General features: G+C 44.8%; 1 protein-coding gene across 1 annotated transcript; it reads right to left on the bottom strand.

The window, feature by feature from the left end:
• Positions 1-1557: 1557 nt before the first annotated feature.
• Positions 1558-3076, bottom strand: LOC127338422 (putative cyclin-F2-1). Its single transcript, XM_051364534.2, has one exon. The coding sequence runs from the start codon at positions 2944-2946 to the stop codon at positions 1801-1803; it is 1146 nt and encodes a 381-aa protein (XP_051220494.1). The 5' UTR covers positions 2947-3076; the 3' UTR covers positions 1558-1800.
• Positions 3077-20367: the final 17291 nt, after the last annotated feature.

Raw genomic sequence — 20367 nt, 5'->3', positions numbered from 1 at the left:
AGAGTTGCAAAGCAATCAACTATGAACTAGGGTTTATCTTAAATATGGTCTAAACCTAATTTGGGGGCGTCCTGGGCACTTATATGGGGGTTCAGGATGACCAGGAGTCGAAAAGATACATAGAAAACCGACCCATATTGGATCTGGTTGAGACAAACTCGGACACGGCTGGCTCAGGGGCCGGTCGACCGGGTCTGGGACCAGGTCAGGCCGGTTGAAACCGGGCCTGGCACCGGCTGGTGACCGGGTGCAGGACGTGTGGCTCAGTACACCCGCCCGGATGGCACAAGCGTAGAAGCCTGTCGGAACCGGGTGCTCCCAGCGTGGGAGCCGGTTGGACCGGGCCTGTGACCGGGTCGGCCGGCGTGGCCACCGGTCGGACCGGGCCTGGCACCGGCCTGGACAGCTACGTCTTCCTCCCTCGCGCATGCCTCCCTCTCCTCCCTCGCGCTTCCATGTGATGTCATCATGTCCAGCTTCATGTCCAGCTCCATGTCCAGCTTCACGTCCAGCTGCTCCTCTTCTCCTCGTGCGATGCTTGCTCCCTCTTCATACCTGATCATACATAAGTAATAGGATTTAGGCTGTATAAAATTCTCATCGATCAAAGTATCACTTAGGAACAAGTTCACCTGTTGTTTGAGTAGCTTTGCACGAGCTCTTGTAATGGGTCCAATTCTGACTTCATTGGACTTGAGCTTCACAACAGCACCGTTTTCATTTTGCAATGACGGAGGTAGTAGTGTAGTAGGGATGTCCTCATCACTAACATCATTATGTCGGGATTTCATGTATCCCTATTGGGAATTCAGTTAGGCCGGTCAAACGAGTTTGAGCCAAAATTTATGTAGTGATAATGTTAAAAATATAATTTTAAATCTCCCGATCTCTGCTATTCTAATTAGCGGCATTTGTTCCGCAACACCAAATGTAGATGGGACACCGGTGTTGCAAGGCATCATACAAAGTCCGTAGAATTACAATGCGGAATGTCGTATGCAACAAGTTTAAATTAATAGGGATGGTGGCGACAACCATATGCGGTATTACAATTCAGTGCAACTAGAGCCTCACAACCTCATCTTCTTATTATTAGAAATGTTTGTCATGAATAGAAGAAAATGTGATAACCTTTGTCGATAATGACAAATAGTAGAAATATCATTATAGATGATTGAGTGCCGCGTGCGAATTTTGCTATTCCCGATGCAACGCAGGGGGACTTTTGCTAGTACATCTATAACATGCATATAAACTATATACTTGAGCTGGACTTTTCTTTTCTTTTTGAGATGTGAGCTGGACTTTTCTAGTAACGAATATAGCTGCAAGGGTAAGTCGTTCGATGGTGCAAGAAATCAACGTTTCTCGTCTATTCCGACAGAATTGAATGATCGGACGCCTGATCTAAATGAAAGCCTTCGATTCATAGAGGGACACAATACTGTCCCGACAATTTACACCAAATCCATCAATCAGTTTGGCTATTCTTCTCAACATAAAAGCTAGTGTAAATGGATGAAAAAAGTGAGGCAATCCACATTGACTTGAGGTGCATATGCTTAAACATTACAAACAACTTCCACAAGATTGTACAGTCCTTATCAATGTGCATGTTCAATGCGGTCGATCACAGTTCAATTCACAGGGAGATACAATACTCGCAGCAATTTACACCAAATCCATATCAATCTGTCTGACTGTTCTCCACATAAACACTATACTACCCTGAATACTTCAGATGCATATATTACACATGAACATTAACTTCCACGCGATTCTACTGCATGTCCTCGATGATCAGCAGTGGGGGTCACATAACAGCGACTGGGAGAAGCTGTGCATAGCATGCAGGCATCCGGCCAAGTTCATGACGTTGTACCCCGTGAGCTCCTGCATCTCCGTGCTCCACGCCGGTACGTCCGGCGGGTTCAGCGCAGACCTCGCCATCAAGATTGCAGACGACGCCAGGACGGACGGCAGGTAACCGAGGCACGCGTAGTTTCGCAGCGACTCGTCCGCGAGGTGATGCGCCATGCGCTGGATCTTCTTCAGGTCCTCCTCTCCTTCTTGTGCGTGCTTGGTGAAGCGCCTGACGAAGGTGTGCGCCGTGGGGCCGCCCAGCTGGTACCCGAGCGCCGCCACCATGTGGCGCTCCATATCGAGCACTTCCTTTCTCGAGGCGAACCTGCCGTAGCTGACGATCTTGTCGGGGTCCAGCTTCGGCATGGTGCGCCAGCCGTCCTCGTACTTGGCGGCCACGAAGACGGCCGCGGCACCCAGGAGGCGGAGCTCGTATTCTGTATGCGTTTTCATGGCTCGCACGGATAGGACCCGGTCGACGTAGGCGACGGCGTGGTGGAGCGTGCCGTCGACGAGGTCGTGGTGCCGGACGAACGCGTCCATCCATCCGACGAGGCGGGTGCGGTCCGACGGGCTCACCCGGCCCTGCTGCACCGTCTTCATGTAGTCCGGCCGCGGCCGCTCCTCGGGGCTCCGCTCCGTCCGCCGGAGGTTGGCTTCGATGTCGTCTTCGTAGTCGGAGCACAGCCGCTGGCGCTTCGCGGAGGGCTTGTCGGAGACGGTTGTGGATACCGGCGGTGCCGCGCGCTTTGAGAACTTCGGCGGCACGGGGATCTCGCGGGGCGATGGCGGGAGCACCTTGTTGCAAAGACGGGAGAAGCCGGGAGGCGGTGGTCGAACACGGGCGGGCACGTCGTCGACAGCCAGCTGGGCGCAGGGGAATTTGATACTGGGGGGCGGAGTTCGAAGACGGGCGGGCAAGCTGTCGGCGACGGGCTGCCGAACGCAGGAGAATACGAAGCCAGGGGGTGGAGGTCGAAGACGGGCGGACAAGTCGGCGACGGGCTGGCGAGCGCAGGAGAACCCGAAGCCGGGTGGCGGAGGGCGAGCAAAGGCCCAGGGATCCATGGCGTGCTGCATCATCGTCGCCGATCGAGAGCTAGGGATGGTAGATGGATTCTTTCCTGCTGGTGTTGGTTCGAGGAGGCAGGGCAAGGAGAGATGGTCGTTGTGGCAACGCTATATATCCTCCGGCGACCGGCGGCGAATCCGACTTGTGTTCGTGGAGTAAGATTAGCTGTACGAGGCGCGTGCCGGTCTCTTTTCCGTGGCGCTAACGGGATCTCTCACTGTCTCGAAACCGGAAACGATTCGAACTAGCCGCGACGCGTTTTGTTCTTCACCGAAGTAGATGGCAATTTTAGGAAAGTGGAGAGAGAATAAGACAATCGTGCTTCCAACTTTCCAACTTTCTAAGTACACAAAAATTCATGCGTTTACACGGTAGATGCAGATATATACGTCCGGAATTTCAAACTTAAATTTTCCCATAATATGTTAAAATAACAATATATTTTAACATGCATACTAACTTCCAAATTTTGTAACTTAACCTGTGAAATTTAAGTTTGCATAATCTCAAAGCAAAAGAACTATTTTTTTAGCTAATACAAAAGAACTAAATGGGTTAGATCTTAAGTGCTGAGACGTGTACGGGTTCCACCCATGTAAGCAACCCATATAGCCAACAATTATTTAAACTTCAAGGCCCACCATAATGTAGTTTGGTACAACTTTGTGGCCTAATTGTATCTCTAGCGGAGCCCGTAAATTGGACAAAACCGAATAATAACGGCTGGTTTACGGTTCCGTTCAGAAAATGGCGCACATCAGTAACCTTAAACACGTCCGGCCAAAAAAAAAATTACAGGTCGGACCCGAAAACCCATCTCGACCTGTAAATGTAGGGGCTGAAAGGGCGAACCGAACACCAAACTCTACTCGTGGCGCACTGAAATTTCAGGTGAGACCAACTACTTTTGCCGGTATAGTCGCTGGAATCCAGCCAAATTTGTGGCCGGCGCGAGGAGGCGAGCTCGCAGCGGCGTGGGGCGGGGCCGACGTGGGGCAGCGTGGGGTGGGGCGGGGCGGGGCCGGGGCGCGCGGCCGAGCCGGCGCATGGTGGGGCGCGGGGAGCCGGGCGAGAGGCCAGGCGCGGCACGATGATCGCGGGCCGGGGCGCGGCGGGGGGTAGCATGGTGTGGGGCTAGCCAGCCAGGGAGAGCTCGGGAGGAAGAGCCTCCCATGGAAGAAGAAGACCTTAAAAAAGAAAAATAGGGAAAAAAGAAGAAAAAGAAGCTGATAGATGAACCCTTAATAACTGAACTCGGTGTTTTCAATTTGCGTGTTTATGGGCTCTGATAGAGATGCTCATCTCTAACAGTAACAAAATTCAAAACCAGTCTTCCAAAAATGTGGCTTAGGATGATTTTGCATCTAGAACAGAAACCGTAAAATACGAACTGAAAAAACGAAATTAAAATATTGCGGGAGAATTCATCGATGAACACATATATATGATACTTTGATGCTCCGATTGAGCATCAAATTAAATTTTACATAATATATACTAAAAACCTAAATTCGCTACTAGCGCTAACCGCGCGAGCCAATTCCGAGCAAAATGAGGCCTGATGGCCTCTACGCGCGGTGGTGTCGGTGGTGGCGGAGGTTCAGCGTCGAGGTGGAGGACGGCGTGGAGCTCCTACTCGGAGTCAAGCTCGGCGATCTCGATCTTGACCCGGCGGACGCGCTCCTCCTGGCGGACAGTGTTGGCCTCCTCCCGGCGCCAGCGAGTGCGGGCCTCCGCCTCCGTGATCGCTGCCACCTGCGCGATGACGACGCCCTCCTCGTCGGAGCTGTGGACGTAGTATCCCGCGGAGAATGCGGCTCCCGCGCGACAACGGCGTCCTCCTCCTCGGAGCTGTCGTAGACGGGCGGGGGTGGGGCGGCTCGAACCGCTGGAGGAGTCCTTGCCGCCCAATCCGGCCGCCCCGTGCAGAGCTACCACGCGAAGACATGGCGTCGCGGAGCTAGGACAAAGCGGCGCTTCACCGCGGTGGATTCCTCGTCGGAGAGGTGGCTGGTGGGGGCAGAGCGGGTGGCAGTGGCGGAGGGGAGTAGGGTTTGGAAACCGAACTCCCCTCCGTGGCCCGTTTTAATACGGGGCAGTCGTCGAGTTTGTCGAGCCCCCGAGCTCTGTTTATGGGCCGGGCCGCGAGTTCGGGGCCTGAACCCATAAACTCGCGGGAATTTTTCGGTTTCGGCTCTTTTTTCAGTTACTTTTAGAGTTGCTCTAAGTTTAGTCTCATATTGCTAATATTTCTAACTGAGAAGGAGTTTCCCCTCAAAAAAAAGTTGGGAAGGAGTTCGATCTACTCATAAGGGTGCGGTTGTTCTAGCTCACTAAGTGAGTGAGAAGAGAAAGAGGCATCACGCACCCTTCCTCCGCTCGCCTCACCACGCACGCTCTTGCGTGAAATCTAGATCGAAACTGGTTTATGGAAGGCTATCTTTTTTCTTGGTGTGCCGACTAGGTGTGTACGGGTCAACACACGTGTGCATGTTCAACATGTACCCGGCTTTCAGACTGTTCCTCTGTAGCGTGTCGGTTCAGGTTGGCTAAGTGCCTTTTGCGTCCAAGGCTATACAGAGGAGAAAGAGAACATATTGGGCACACCGTACAAAACCGACCACTCTCGTCTTCCCCATGTGTGTTCCTCTTCATGCATCGTCCTTTGGTCCTCCGAAACTGCTTCCGCTAAGATCCTGCATCGGGCGATAAGGCTTTTGAGAAGTGTCTCGGCGCAACTTCTCGTTTTTTTTCTAGCTCTTCATTGTCGGCCTACATCTGAACGAGCCGGCAGGCTTCGGCAACACAATAGGAAACATCAATAATGGAGATCTTGCGGTGGTGGTCTTCCCAGGCCGGTGTATGTGCTTCCCTTCTTACTTTTAGCAATAATAGTACATGTTCTACTTGCAGATCTGCTTGCTATGTTTGCTAGTCTGCATGTGGTCAAGTTGGCTAGTGCGTTTGTGGCGATTCTTTCCTTATTTGAACTCACTTAGAAATTGCCTAATAATCTAACAATGCAAAAATATTATATGCTTATGCAATTTTCACTGTCTGGCTTTGTCATTGCGTTCAAGTCGAGCCCTTTTTCAGGGTCTCTTTAAGATGGCAAATAAAAACATATTGTGGTTCACAGCTATGGGTGTGCACTAGGTAGCGGTTGGTGATCCAAGAGATCCACTTTCTTCTGATGAGGATAAAGCGTTCAAGGAGGTCATTGTTCTATTCGTGGATGTCGTCCTCCGTGTTTTGGGGGACAAGTTGGTGGATATAAAGGAATTATGGGACGTGTTGGACGCTAACTTCAGTGCAACTGATCCCGGAGGTGAATTGTACATTATGGAGTTGTTCAATGATTATATAATGGTTGAAAACTGATATGTAGTGAACAGGATCATGAGCTACAGATCATGGCAAATGAACTTGATCTCCTCAAGTGTGTGTTATTGGACAAGTTTTTCATGGATGGCATTGTCGATAATATTTCTCCTTCGTGGAGGCACTTTTCCACTTCCATAATTCATCAGATGTAGGAGTTCTCGGTTGAGAACATCAGTGGCTCTTTGGATGCCAAAGAGAAGGCGGAAGAAAAAGACAAACATACTAGTGGAACCAAGAATCGTTCTGCTGCCAACATGATGCAGAAAAATATCCGCAAGTCCAAGGGAAAGGGAAATGCCTCACAGACTACCAACTTTAAAAATAAGGGGAAAACGGAGAAGAAAGAACGTTTTTGAGTGTGTGGAGAGACTGGCCACTAGGTAATCATTGTTCGCAATTCAAGGGGAAGAAGGCCAGGCTGGAAAAAATTCCCGTTCTATCAACATGTTCATTGGCAACACAAAGGAAAGAACTTCTGTGTATGGTAATTTGGTACTGATGTTCTTTCGGTGTTTCAGCCCACGGAATGGTGGGTTGATATGGTTTCTAATGTTCATGTGTGCGTTAACATCTCCATGTTTACCTCTTATCATGACGATGTTCCTCTATGACGATGTGTAATAGCTCATGCTACTGTTCTTCACTACAAAAAATGTTGTTATCAACCACAGCATTTTTTTGTCGGCTAAGGGGTGTTTTTCATGGTTAAAGTGAAGGAGATATGCCCTAGAGGCAATAATAAAGTGGTTATTATTTATATCTTTATGTTTATGATAAATGTTTATATATCATGCTATAATTGTATTAACCGAAACATTAGTACATGTGTGATATGTAGACAAACAAGAAGTCCCTAGTATGCCTCTTAAACTAGCTTGTTGATTAATGGATGATTAGTTTCATAATCATGAACATTGGATGTTATTAATAACAAGGTTATATCATTGTAAGAATGATGTAATGGACACACCCAATTAAGCGTAGCATAAGATCTCGTCATTAAGTTATTTTCTATAAGCTTTCGATACATAGTTACCTAGTCCTTATGACCATGAGATCATGTAAATCACTTATACCGGAAAGGTATTTTGATTACACCAAACGCCACTGCGTAAATGGGTGGTTATAAAGGTGGGATTAAGTATCCGGAAAGTATGAGTTGAGGCATATGGATCAACAGTGGGATTTGTCCATCCCGGTGACGGATAGATATACTCTGGGCCCTCTCGGTGGAATGTCGTCTAATGTCTTGCAAGCATATGAATAGGTTCATAAGAGACCACATACCACGGTACGAGTAAAGAGTACTTGTCAGGAGACGAGGTTGAACAAGGTATAGAGTGATACCGAAGATCAAACCTCGGACAAGTAAAATATCGCGTGACAAAGGGAATTGGTATCGTATGTGAATGGTTCATTCGATCACTAAAGTCATCGTTGAATATGTGGGAGCCATTATGGATCTCCAGATCCCGCTATTGGTTATTGGTCGGAGTGAGTACTCAACCATGTCCGCATAGTTCACGAACCGTAGTGTGACACACTTAAAGTTGGATGTTGAAATGGTAGAACTTGAATATGGAATGGAGTTCGAATATTTGTTCGAAGTCCCGGATGAGATCCCGGACATCACGAGGAGTTCCGGAATGGTCCGGAGAATAAGATTCATATATAGGATGTCATTTTATGTGAATTAAAATGATGCGGAAGGTTCTATGGAAGGTTTTAGAAGGTTCTAGAAAAGTCCGGAAGAAACCATCAAGGAAGGTGGAGTCCACATGGGACTCCACCTCCATGGCCGGCCAACCCTAGTGGGGGAGGAGTCCCAAGTGGACTCCCCCTTAGGGGGTCGGCCACCCCCCCATATGGGAGGTGGAACTCCCACCTCTAGTGGGAGTCCTAGCTTGGGTAGGTTTCCCCACCATATGGAAGGTTTTTGGTTCGGGTCTTATTCGAAGACTTGGAGACCAACACTTGGGGTTCCACCTATATAATGAGGGGCCAAGGGGAGGGGGCCGGCCACCCAAGAACCACCAAGGTGGCCGCACCCCTTAGTGGCCGGCGCCCCCCTCTCCCAAACCCTAGCGGCCTCTCTCCTCCACCACATCACGCACGCTTAGCGAAGCTCCGCCGGACTTCTCCACCACCACCGACACCATGCCGTCGTGCTGTCGGATTCAAGAGGAGCTACTACTTCCGCTACCCGCTGGAACGGGGAGGTGGACGTCGTCTTCATCAACAACCGAACGTGTGACCGAGTACGGAGGTGCTGCCCGTTCGTGGCGCCGGAAGCGATCGTGATCAAGATCTTCTACGCGCTTTTGCAAGCGGCAAGTGAACGTCTACCGCAGCAACAAGAGCCTCATCTTGTAGGCTTTGGAATCTCTTCAAGGGTGAGACTCGATACCCCCTCGTTGCTACCGTCTTCTAGATTGCATCTTGGCTTGGATTGCGTGTTCGCGGTAGGAAATTTTTTGTTTTCTATGCAACGTTATCCTACAGTGGTATCAGAGCCGTGTCTATGCATAGATGATTGCACGAGTAGAACACAATGGTTTTGTGGGCGTTGATGCTCTTGTTATCTTTAGTTTGAGTACTTTGCATCTTTGTGGCATAGTGGGATGAAGCGGCTCGGACTAACTTTACATGACCGCGTTCATGAGACTTGTTCCTCGTTCGACATGCAACTTGTATTGCATAGGAGGCTTTGCGGGTGTCTGTCTCTCCTACTATAGTGAAGATTCAATTTACTCTTCTATTGAAAACATTAGTATTAACGTTGTGGTTCATGTTCGTAGGTAGATTAGATCTCTCTCGAAAACCCTAAACCACGTAAAATATGCAAACCAAATTAGAGACGTCTAACTTGTTTTTGCAGGTTTTGGTGATGTGATATGGCCATAATGTGATGATGAATATGTATGAGATGATCATTATTGTATTGTGGCAACCGGCAGGAGCCTTATGGTTATCTTTAAATTTCATGTTGAGTAGTATTTCAAAGTAGTTGTAATAGTTGCTACATGGAGGACAATCATGAAAACGGCGCCATTGACCTTGACGCTACGCCGACGATGATGGAGATCATGCCCGAAGATGATGGAGATCATGTCCGTGCTTTGGAGATGAAGATCAAAGGCGCAAAGACAAAAGGGCCATATCATATCACATATGAACTGCATGTCTTGTTAATCCTTTTATGCATCTTATTTTGCTTAGATCGCGACGGTAGCATTATAAGATGATCCCTCACTAAAATCTCAAGATAATAAAGTGTTCATCCTTAGTAGCACCGTTACCAAGTCTTGTCGTTTCGAAGCATCTCGTGATGATCGGGTGTGATAGAATCAATAAGTACATACAACGGGTGCAAGACAGTTTTGCACATGCGGATACTAAGGTGGCCTTGACGAGCCTAGCATGTACAGACATGGTCTCGGAACACGTGATACCGAAAGGTAGAGCATGAATCATATGGTTGATATGATGAACACTTTGAGTGTTCGCCATTGAAATCACACCTTATCTCGTGATGATCGGGATTAGGTGCGGTGGATTTGGTTCGTGTGATCACTAAGACAATGCGAGGGATATTGTTTTGAGTGGGAGTTCACCTAGATTTTTAATTAAGTTGAATTAAAATTTGAACTCAATTTGTCATAAACTTAGTCTAAACTTTTGCAAATATATGTTGTAGAGATGGCGTCCCCAATCAATTTTAACCAGTTCCTAGAGAAAGAAAAACTTAAGAGCAACGGTAGCAACTTCACCGACTGGTTCCGTCATGTGAGGATCTTCCTCTCTGGCGGAAATCTGCAATATGTGATTGATGCACCGCTAGGTGACCCTCCTGCAGAAACTGAAACCGATGAAGTAAAAGCTGTTTACGAGACTCGGAAAATTCGGTACTCTCAAGTTTAGTGTGCCATCCTGTGCAGTCTGGAATCTGATCTTCAAAAACGTTTTGAGCACAACGATCCTCATAAGTTGATGAAAGAGCTGAAAGCTATTTTTGAGACTCATGCGGCCGTGGAATGCTATGAAGCATCGAAACAATTCTTCAGCTGCATGATGGAAGAAGGCAGCTCCGTTAGTGAGCACATGCTCGCCATGACCGGGCATGCGAAGAAACTCAGTGACTTGGGAATAGTGATTCCTAACAGACTGGGGATTAATCATGTCCTTTGATACGTCTCCGACGTATCGATAATTTCTTATGTTCCATGCCACATTATTGATGATATCTACATATTTTATGCACACTTTATGTCATATTCGTGCATTTTCTGGAACTAACCTATTAACAAGATGCCGAAGAGCCGATTCTGTTTTCGTCATTGTTTTTGGTTTCAGAAATCCTAGTAACGAAATATTCTCGGAATTGGACGAAATCAACGCCCAGGGTCCTATTTTGCCACGAAGCTTCCAGAAGACCGAAGAGGAGACGAAGTGGGGCCACGAGGTGGCCACACCCTAGGGCGGCGTGGCCCAAGCCCTGGCCGCGCCGGCCTGTGGTGTGGGCCCCTCGTGCCGCCTCTTGACCTGCCCTTCCGCCTACTTAAAGCCTCCGTCGTGAAACCCCCAGTACCGAGAGCCACGATACGGAAAACCTTACTGAGACGCCGCCGCCGCCAATCCCATCTCGGGGGATTCAGGAGATCGCCTCTGGCACCCTGCCGGAGAGGGGAATCATCTCCCGGAGGACTCTACGCCGCCATGGTCGCCTCCGGAGTGATGTGTGAGTAGTCTACCCCTGGACTATGGGTCCATAGCAGTAGCTAGATGGTTGTCTTCTCCCCATTGTGCTTAATTGTCGGGTCTTGTGAGCTGCCTAACATGATCAAGATCATCTATCTGTAATTCTATATGTTGCGTTTGTTGGGATCCGATGAATAGAGAATACTTGTTATGTTGATTATCAAAGTTATGTCTATGTGTTGTTTATGATCTTGCATGCTCTCCGTTACTAGTAGATGCTCTGGCCAAGTAGATGCTTGTAACTCCAAGAGGGAGTATTTATGCTCGATAGTGGGTTCATGTCTCCGTGAATCTGGGGAAGTGACAGAAATCTCTAAGATTATGGATGTGCTGTTGCCACTAGGGATAAAACATTGGTGCTATGTTCAAGGATGTAGTCACTGATTACATTACGCGCAATACTTAATGCAATTGTCTGTTGTTAGCAACTTAATACTGGAGGGGGTTCGGATGATAACCTGAAGGTGGACTTTTTAGGCATAGATGCATGCTGGATAGCGGTCTATGTACTTTGTCGTAATGCCCAATTAAATCTCACAATACTCATCATAATATGTATGTGCATGGTCATGCCCTCTTTATTTGTCAATTGCCCAACTGTAATTTGTTCACCCAACATGCTGTTTATCTTATGGGAGAGACACCTCTAGTGAACTGTGGACCCCGGTCCAATTCTCTATACTGAAATACAATCAACTGCAATACTGTTCTACTGTTTTCTGCAAACAATCATCATCCACACTATACATTTAATCCTTTGTTACAGCAAGCCGGTGAGATTGACAACCTCGCTGTTTCGTTGGGGCAAAGTACTTTGGTTGTGTTGTGCAGGTTCCACGTTGGCGCCGGAATCTCTGGTGTTGCGCCGCACTACATCCCGCCGCCATCAACCTTCAACGTGCTTCTTGACTCCTACTGGTTCGATTAAACCTTGGTTTCTTACTGAGGGAAACTTGCCGCTGTGCGCATCACACCTTCCTCTTGGGGTTCCCAACGGACGTGTCAACTGCACGCATCAAGCAAATTTCTGGCACCGTTGCCGGGGAGATCAAGACACGCTGCAAGGGGAGTCTCCACTTCCCAATCTCTTTACTTTGTTTTTGTCTTGCTTAGTTTTATTTACTACTTTGTTTGCTGCACTAAATCAAAATACAAAAAAATTAGTTGCTAGTTTTACTTTATTTACTATCTTGTTTGCTATATCAAAAACACAAAAAAAATTAGTTACTTGTTTTACTTTACTTAATATCATGCATGTTTTTATTTCACTAGTTAAGCATAATGGAAAACAACAAAAATATGAGAGATCTTTATGAACTTTATCTTGAATTAGGACATGATGTGTTTGAAGAGAGAATTAAAAAACCCATGGAACTTTATATGCATGCTAATGGGAATGTTATTACTATGGATGCTTTGAACACCATTGTTGCTAATGCTATGGAGAATTCTAAGCTTGGAGAAGTTGGCTCTGAAGAGCATGATCTTTTTAGTCCCCCAAGCATTGAGGAGAAAATTTTCTTTTATGATTACAATATGCCTCCTATATATGATGATAGCCACTTTGTTGAATTTGCTCCCACTACAACTAATAAAATTGATTATGCTTATGTGGAGAGTAATAATTTTATGCATGAGACTCATGATAAGAATGCTTTATGTGATAGTTATATTGTTGAGTTTGCTCATGATACTACTGAAAGTTATTATGAGAGAGGAAAATATGGTTGTAGAAATTTTCATGTTACTAAAACACCTCTCTATATGCTGAAATTTTTGAAGCTACACTTGTTTTATCTTCCTATGCTTGTCACTTTGCTCTTCATGAAATTGTTTATTTACAAGATTCCTATGCATAGGAAGTATGTTAGACTTAAATGTATTTTGAATTTGCTTCTTGATGCTCTCTTTTGCTTCAACAACTATTTCTTGCGAGTGGATCATTAAAACTGCTGAGCCCATCTTAATGGCTATAAAGAAAGAACTTCTTGGGAGACAACCCATGGTTTTTACTACAGTACTTTGTTTTTATTTTGTGTCTTGGAAGTTGTTTACTACTGTAGCAACCTCTCCTTATCTTAGTTTAGTGTTTTATTGTGCCAAGTAAAGTCTTTGATAGTAAAGTTCATACTAGATTTGGATTACTGCGCAGAAACAGATTTCTTTGCTGTCACAAATCTGGGCTGTTTTCTCTGTAGGTAACTCAGAAAATTATGCCAATTTACGTGAGTGATCCTCAGATATGTACGCAACTTTCATTAAATTTGAGCATTTTCATTTGAGCAAGTCTGGTGCCTCGATAAAATTCGTCAATACGAACTGTTCTGTTTTGACAGATTCTGCCTTTTATTTCGCATTGCCTCTTTTGCTAGGTTGGATGAATCTGTTTGATCCATTAATGTCCAGTAGCTTTATGCAATGTCCAGAAGTGTTAAGAATGATTGTGTCACCTCTGAACATGTTAATTTTTATTGTTCACTAACCCTCTAATGAGTTGTTCTAAGTTTGGTGTGGAGGAAGTTTTCAAGGATCAAGAGAGGAGTATGATGCAATATGATCAAGGAGAGTGAAAGCTCTAAGCTTGGGGATGCCCCGGTGGTTCACCCCTGCATATTCTAAGAAGACTCAAGCGTCTAAGCTTGGGGATGCCCAAGGCATCCCCTTCTTCATCGACAACATTATCAGGTTCCTCCCCTGAAACTATATTTTTATTCCATCACATCTTATGTGCTTTTCTTGGAGCGTCGGTTTGTTTTTGTTTTTTGTTTTCTTTGAATAAAATGGATCCTAGCATTCACTGTATGGGAGAGATACACGCTCCGCTGTAGCATATGGACAAGTATGTCCTTAGGTTTTACTCATAGTTTTCATGGCGAAGTTTCTTCTTCGTTAAATTGTTATATGGTTGGAATTGGAAAATGATACATGTAGTAATTGCTATAATGTCTTGGATAATGTGATACTTGGCAATTGTTGTGCTCATGTTTAAGCTCTTGCATCATATACTTTGCACCCATTAATGAAGAAATACATAGAGCATGCTAAAATTTGGTTTGCATATTTGGTCTCTCTAAAGTCTAGATAATATCTAGTATTGAGTTTTGAACGACAAGGAAGACGGTGTAGATTCTTATAATGTTTACAATATGTCTTTTATGTGAGTTTTGCTGCACCGGTTCATCCTTGTGTTTGTTTCAAATAACCTTGCTAGCCTAAACCTTGTATCGAGAGGGAATACTTCTCATGCATCCAAAATACTTGAGCCAACCACTATGCCATTTGTGTCCACCATACCTACCTACTACATGGTATTTCTCCGCCATTCCAAAGTAAATTGCTTGAGTGCTACCTTTAAAATTCCATCATTCACCTTTGCAATATATAGCTCATGGGACAAATAGCTTAAAAACTATTGTGGTATTGAATATGTACTTATGCACTTTATCTCTTATTAAGTTGCTTGTTGTGCGATAACCATGTTTCTGGGGACGCCATCAACTATTCTTTGTTGATTATCATGTGAGTTGCTATGCATGTTCGTCTTGTCTGAAGTAAGGGAGATCTACCACCTTATGGTTAAGCATGCATATTGTTAGAGAAGAACATTGGGCCGCAAACTAAAGCCATGATTCATGGTGGAAGTTTCAGTTTTGGACATATATCCTCAATCTCATATGAGAATAATAATTGTTGTTACATGCTTATGCATAAAAGAGGAGTCCATTATCTGTTGTCCATGTTGTCCCGGTATGGATGTCTAAGTTGAGAATAATCAATAGCGAGAAATCCAATGCGAGCTTTCTCCTTAGACCTTTGTACAGGCGGCATAGAGGTACCCCTTTGTGACACTTGGTTAAAACATGTGCATTGCGATGATCCGGTAGTCCAAGTTAATTAGGACAAGGTCCGGGCACTATTAGTATACTATGCATGAGGCTTGCAACTTGTAAGATATAATTTACATGATACATATGCTTTATTACTACCGTTGACAAAATTGTTTCATGTTTTCAAAATCAAAGCTCTAGCACAAATATAGCAATCGATGCTTTCCTCTATGGAGGACCAATCTTTTACTTTTATGTTGAGTCAGTTCACCTATTTCTCTCCACCTCAAGAAGCAAACACTTGTGTGAACTGTGCATTGATTCCTACATACTTGCATATTGCACTTATTATATTACTCTATGTTGACAATTATCCATGAGATATACATGTTATAAGTTGAAAGCAACCGCTGAAACTTAATCTTCCTTTGTGTTGCTTCAATACCTTTACTTTGATTTATTGCTTTATGAGTTAACTCTTATGCAAGACTTATTGATGCTTGTCTTGAAGTGCTATTCATGAAAAGTCTTTGCTTTATGATTCACTTGTTTACTCATGTCATATACATTGTTTTGATCGCTGCATTCACTACATATGCTTTACAAATAGTATGATCAAGGTTATGATGGCATGTCACTCCAGAAATTATCTTTGTTATCGTTTTACCTGCTCGGGACGAGCAGAACTAAGCTTGGGGATGCTGATACGTCTCCGACGTATCGATAATTTCTTATGTTCCATGCCACATTATTGATGATATCTACATGTTTTATGCACACTTTATATCATATTCGTGCTTTTTCTGGAACTAACCTATTAACAAGATGCCGAAGAGCCAGTTGCTGTTTTCTGCTGTTTTTGGTTTCAGAAATCCTAGTAACGAAATATTCTCGGAATTGGACGAAATCAACGCCCAGGGTCCTATTTTGCCACGAAGCTTCCAGAAGACCGAAGAGGAGACGAAGTGGGGCCACGAGGTGGCCACACCCTAGGGCGGCGCGGCCCAAGCCCTGGCCGGTGGGCCGCGCCGGCCTGTGGTGTGGGCCCCTCGTGCCGCCTCTTGACCTGCCCTTCCGCCTACTTAAAGCCTCCGTCGCGAAACCCCCAGTACCGAGAGCCACGATACGGAAAACCTTACTGAGACGCCGCCGCCGCCAATCCCATCTCGGGGGATTCAGGAGATCGCCTCCAGCACCCTGCCGGAGAGGGGAATCATCTCCCGGAGGACTCTACGCCGCCATGGTCGCCTCCGGAGTGATGAGTGAGTAGTCTACCCCTGGACTATGGGTCCATAGCAGTAGCTAGATGGTTGTCTTCTCCCCATTGTGCTTAATTGTCGGGTCTTGTGAGCTGCCTAACATGATCAAGATCATCTATCTGTAATTCTATATGTTGCGTTTGTTGGGATCCGATGAATAGAGAATACTTGTTATGTTGATTATCAAAGTTATGTCTATGTGTTGTTTATGATCTTGCATGCTCTCCATTACTAGTAGATGCTCTGGCCAAGTAGATGCTTGTAACTCCAAGAGGGAGTATTTATGCTCGATAGTGGGTTCATGTCTCCGTGAATCTGGGGAAGTGACAAAAATCTCTAAGATTATGGATGTGCTGTTGCCACTAGGGATAAAACATTGGTGCTATGTTCAAGGATGTAGTCACTGATTACATTACGCGCAATACTTAATGCAATTGTCTGTTGTTAGCAACTTAATACTGGAGGGGGTTCGGATGATAACCTGAAGGTGGACTTTTTAGGCATAGATGCATGCTGGATAGCGGTCTATGTACTTTGTCGTAATGCCCAATTAAATCTCACAATACTCATCATAATATGTATGTGCATGGTCATGCCCTCTTTATTTGTCAATTGCCCAACTGTAATTTGTTCACCCAACATGCTGTTTATCTTATGGGAGAGACACCTCTAGTGAACTGTGGACCCCGGTCCAATTCTCTATACTGAAATACAATCAACTGCAATACTATTCTACTGTTTTCTGCAAACAATCATCATCCACACTATACATTTAATCCTTTGTTACAGCAAGCCGGTGAGATTGACAACCTCGCTGTTTCGTTGGGGCAAAGTACTTTGGTTGTGTTGTGCAGGTTCCACGTTGGCGCCGGAATCTCTGGTGTTGCGCCGCACTACATCCCGCCGCCATAAACCTTCAACGTGCTTCTTGACTCCTACTGGTTCGATTAAACCTTGGTTTCTTACTGAGGGAAACTTGCCGCTGTGCGCATCACACCTTCCTCTTGGGGTTCCCAACGGACGTGTCAACTGCACGCATCATCCTTCAATCACTGCCACCAAGTTACAAGAACTTCGTGATGAACTACAATATGCAGAACATGAACAAGGAGTTACCTGAACTCTTTGGCATGCTAAAAGCTGCTGAGATTGAGATCAAGAAAGAGCACCAAGTGTTGATGGTCAACAAGACCACCAGTTTCAAGAAACAGGGCAAGTCTAAGGGAAAATTCAAGAAGGGTGGCAAGAAAGCTGCCACGCCTCCTGTGAAACCTAAGAACGGCCCTAAGCCTGATGCTGAGTGCTTTTACTGCAAGGAGAAGGGACACTGGAAGCGTAATTGCTCCAAATATCTGGCTAATCTGAAGAGCGGCCTTGTCAAGAAGAAGAAAGAAGGTATATTTGATATACATGTTATAGATGTTTATCTCACTGGTTCTCGTACTAGTACCTGGGTATTTGATACTGGTTCGGTTGCTCATATTTGTAACTCGAAACAGGAACTAAAGAATAAACGACAACTGCTGAAAGATGAAGTGACGATGCGCGTTGGAAACGGATCCAAGGTCAATGTGATCGCAGTCGGCACACTTCCTCTACATCTACCTTCGGGATTAGTTTTAAGCCTAAATAATTGTTATTATGTACCTGCGTTGAGCATGAACATTATATCTGGATCTTGTTTAATGCAAGACGGTTATTCATTCAAGTCTGAGAATAATGGTTGTTCTATTTTTATGAATAATATCTTTTATGGTCGAGCACCACAAAAGAATGGCTTATTTCTGTTAGATCTCGATAGTAGTGATACGCATATACATAACGTTGATACTAAGCGAATTAAATTGAATGATAATTCTACTTATATGTGGCACTGTCGTTTTGGTCATATTGGAGTGAAACGCATGAAGAAACTCCATACTGATGGATTACTTGAATCACTTGACTTTGAGTCACTTGATAGATGCGAAGCATGTCTAATGGGTAAAATGACTAAGACTCCATTTTCTGGTATGATGGAGCGAGCTACTGACTTATTGGAAATCATACATACCGATGTGTGCGGATCAATGAGCGTAGCATCGCGTGGTGGTTATCGTTATGTTCTAACCTTCATAGATGATCTGAGTAGATATGGGTATATCTATTTCATGAAACATAAATCCGAAACTTTCGAGAAGTTTAAGGAATTTCAAAGTGAAGTAGAAAATCAACGTAACAAGAAGATTAAATTTCTACGATCTGATCGTGGAGGTGAATATCTGAGTTATGAGTTTGGCATGCATTTAAAGAAATGCGGAATACTTTCACAATTGACACCGCCGGGAACACCTCAACGAAACGGTGTGTCCGAACGTCGTAATCGAACTCTCTTAGATATGGTTCATTCTATGATGTCTCTTACTGATTTGCCGTTATCATTTTGGAGTTATGCATTAGAGACAGCCGCATTCACTTTAAATAGAGCACCATCAAAATCCGTAGAAACGACACCGTATGAATTATGGTTTAATAAGAAACCTAAGCTGTCGTTCCTGAAAGTTTGGGGTTGCGAAGCCTATGTAAAGAAGTTACAACCGGACAAGCTAGAACCCAAAGCGGAGAAATGCGTCTTCATAGGATACCCTAAGGAAACTATAGGGTACACTTTCTATCACAGATCCGAAGGCAAAATCTTTGTTGCTAAGAACGGAACTTTTCTTGAGAAAGAATTTCTCACTAAAGAAGTGACTGGAAGAAAAGTAGAACTCGATGAGATTGATGAATCTATACTCGTTGATCAGAGTAGTGCAGTACCGGAAGTTGTACCTGTACCGTCTACACCGGCAACAGAGGAAGCTAATGATAATGATCATGAAACTTCGAACGAGGAAACTACTGAACCTCGCAGATCGACAAGGGAATGTGCCACTCCTGATTGGTATGATCCTTGTCTAAATGTCATGATTGTGGATAACAATGATGAGGACCCTGCGACGTATGAAGAAGCGATGATGAGCCCAGATTCCAACAAATGGCAAGAAGCCATGAAATCCGAAATGGGATCCATGTATGATAACAAAGTATGGACTTTGGTAGACTTACCTGATAGCCGAAAGGCTGTCGAAAATAAATGGATCTTCAAGAGAAAAACAGATGCTGATGGTAATATTACTGTCTATAAAGCTCGACTTGTCGCAAAGGGTTTCCGACAAATTCAAGGAGTTGACTACGATGAGACTTTCTCACCTGTAGCGAAGCTAAAATCTGTGAGGATTTTGTTAGCAATAGCTGCATTTTTCGATTATGAGATTTGGCAGATGGATGTCAAAACGGCGTTCCTTAATGGAGACATTGAGGAAGAGTTGTATATGGTACAACCCAAAGGTTTTGTCGATCCTAAAAATGCTGACAAAGTATGCAAACTTCAGCGTTCAATCTATGGACTGAAGCAAGCATCGAGAAGTTGGAACCGACGCTTTGATAAGGTGATCAAAGACTTCGGGTTTATACAGTGTCATGGAGAGGCCTGTATTTACAAGAAAGTGAGTGGGAGCTACGTAGCATTCCTGATATTATATGTAGATGACATATTATTGATCGGGAATGATATAGAACTATTAAGCAAAGGTTAAAGGTTATTTGAATAATAGTTTTTCAATGAAAGACCTTGGTGAAGCATCGTATATATTAGGCATCAAGATTTATAGAGATAGATCAAGACGCCTAATAGGGCTATCACAGAGTACATATCTGGACAAGATTCTAAAGAAGTTTAGAATGAACGAAAGTAAGAAAGCGTTCTTACCTATGTTACCAGGCAAGGTCTTGAGTAAGACTCAAGGACCGGCTACGGCAGAAGAAAGAGAAAGGATGAGTAATATCCCCTATGCCTCGGCAGTAGGATCTATCATGTATGCCATGCTATGTACTAGACCGGATATAGCACATGCTGTTAGTTTGACTAGCAGATATCAAAGTGATCCAGGAATGGAACACTGGACAGCGGTCAAGAATATCCTGAAGTACTTGAAAAGAACTAAGGATATGTTTCTTTGTTATGGAGGTGACCAAGAGCTCGTTGTAAACGGTTACACCGATGCAAGTTGGAACACTGATCCTGATGACTCTAAGTCACAATGGGTACGTGTTTATATTGAATGGTGCTGCGAAGTCGGGCAAGCTCGAAGCGGTGCACGGTGGCGAAGTCTTCAACAGAATCGTA

This window comes from Lolium perenne, chromosome 3 (assembly GCF_019359855.2).
Source record: "Lolium perenne isolate Kyuss_39 chromosome 3, Kyuss_2.0, whole genome shotgun sequence".
NCBI classification, from domain to species: domain Eukaryota; kingdom Viridiplantae; phylum Streptophyta; class Magnoliopsida; order Poales; family Poaceae; genus Lolium; species Lolium perenne.
This window is presented reverse-complemented; position numbering and strand designations above follow the sequence as displayed.

Coding starts and splice junctions, on each gene's coding strand:
- LOC127338422 (XM_051364534.2), bottom strand. CDS start 2,946: ATGATGCAGCACGCCATGGATCCCTGGGCCTTTGCTCGCCCTCCGCCA.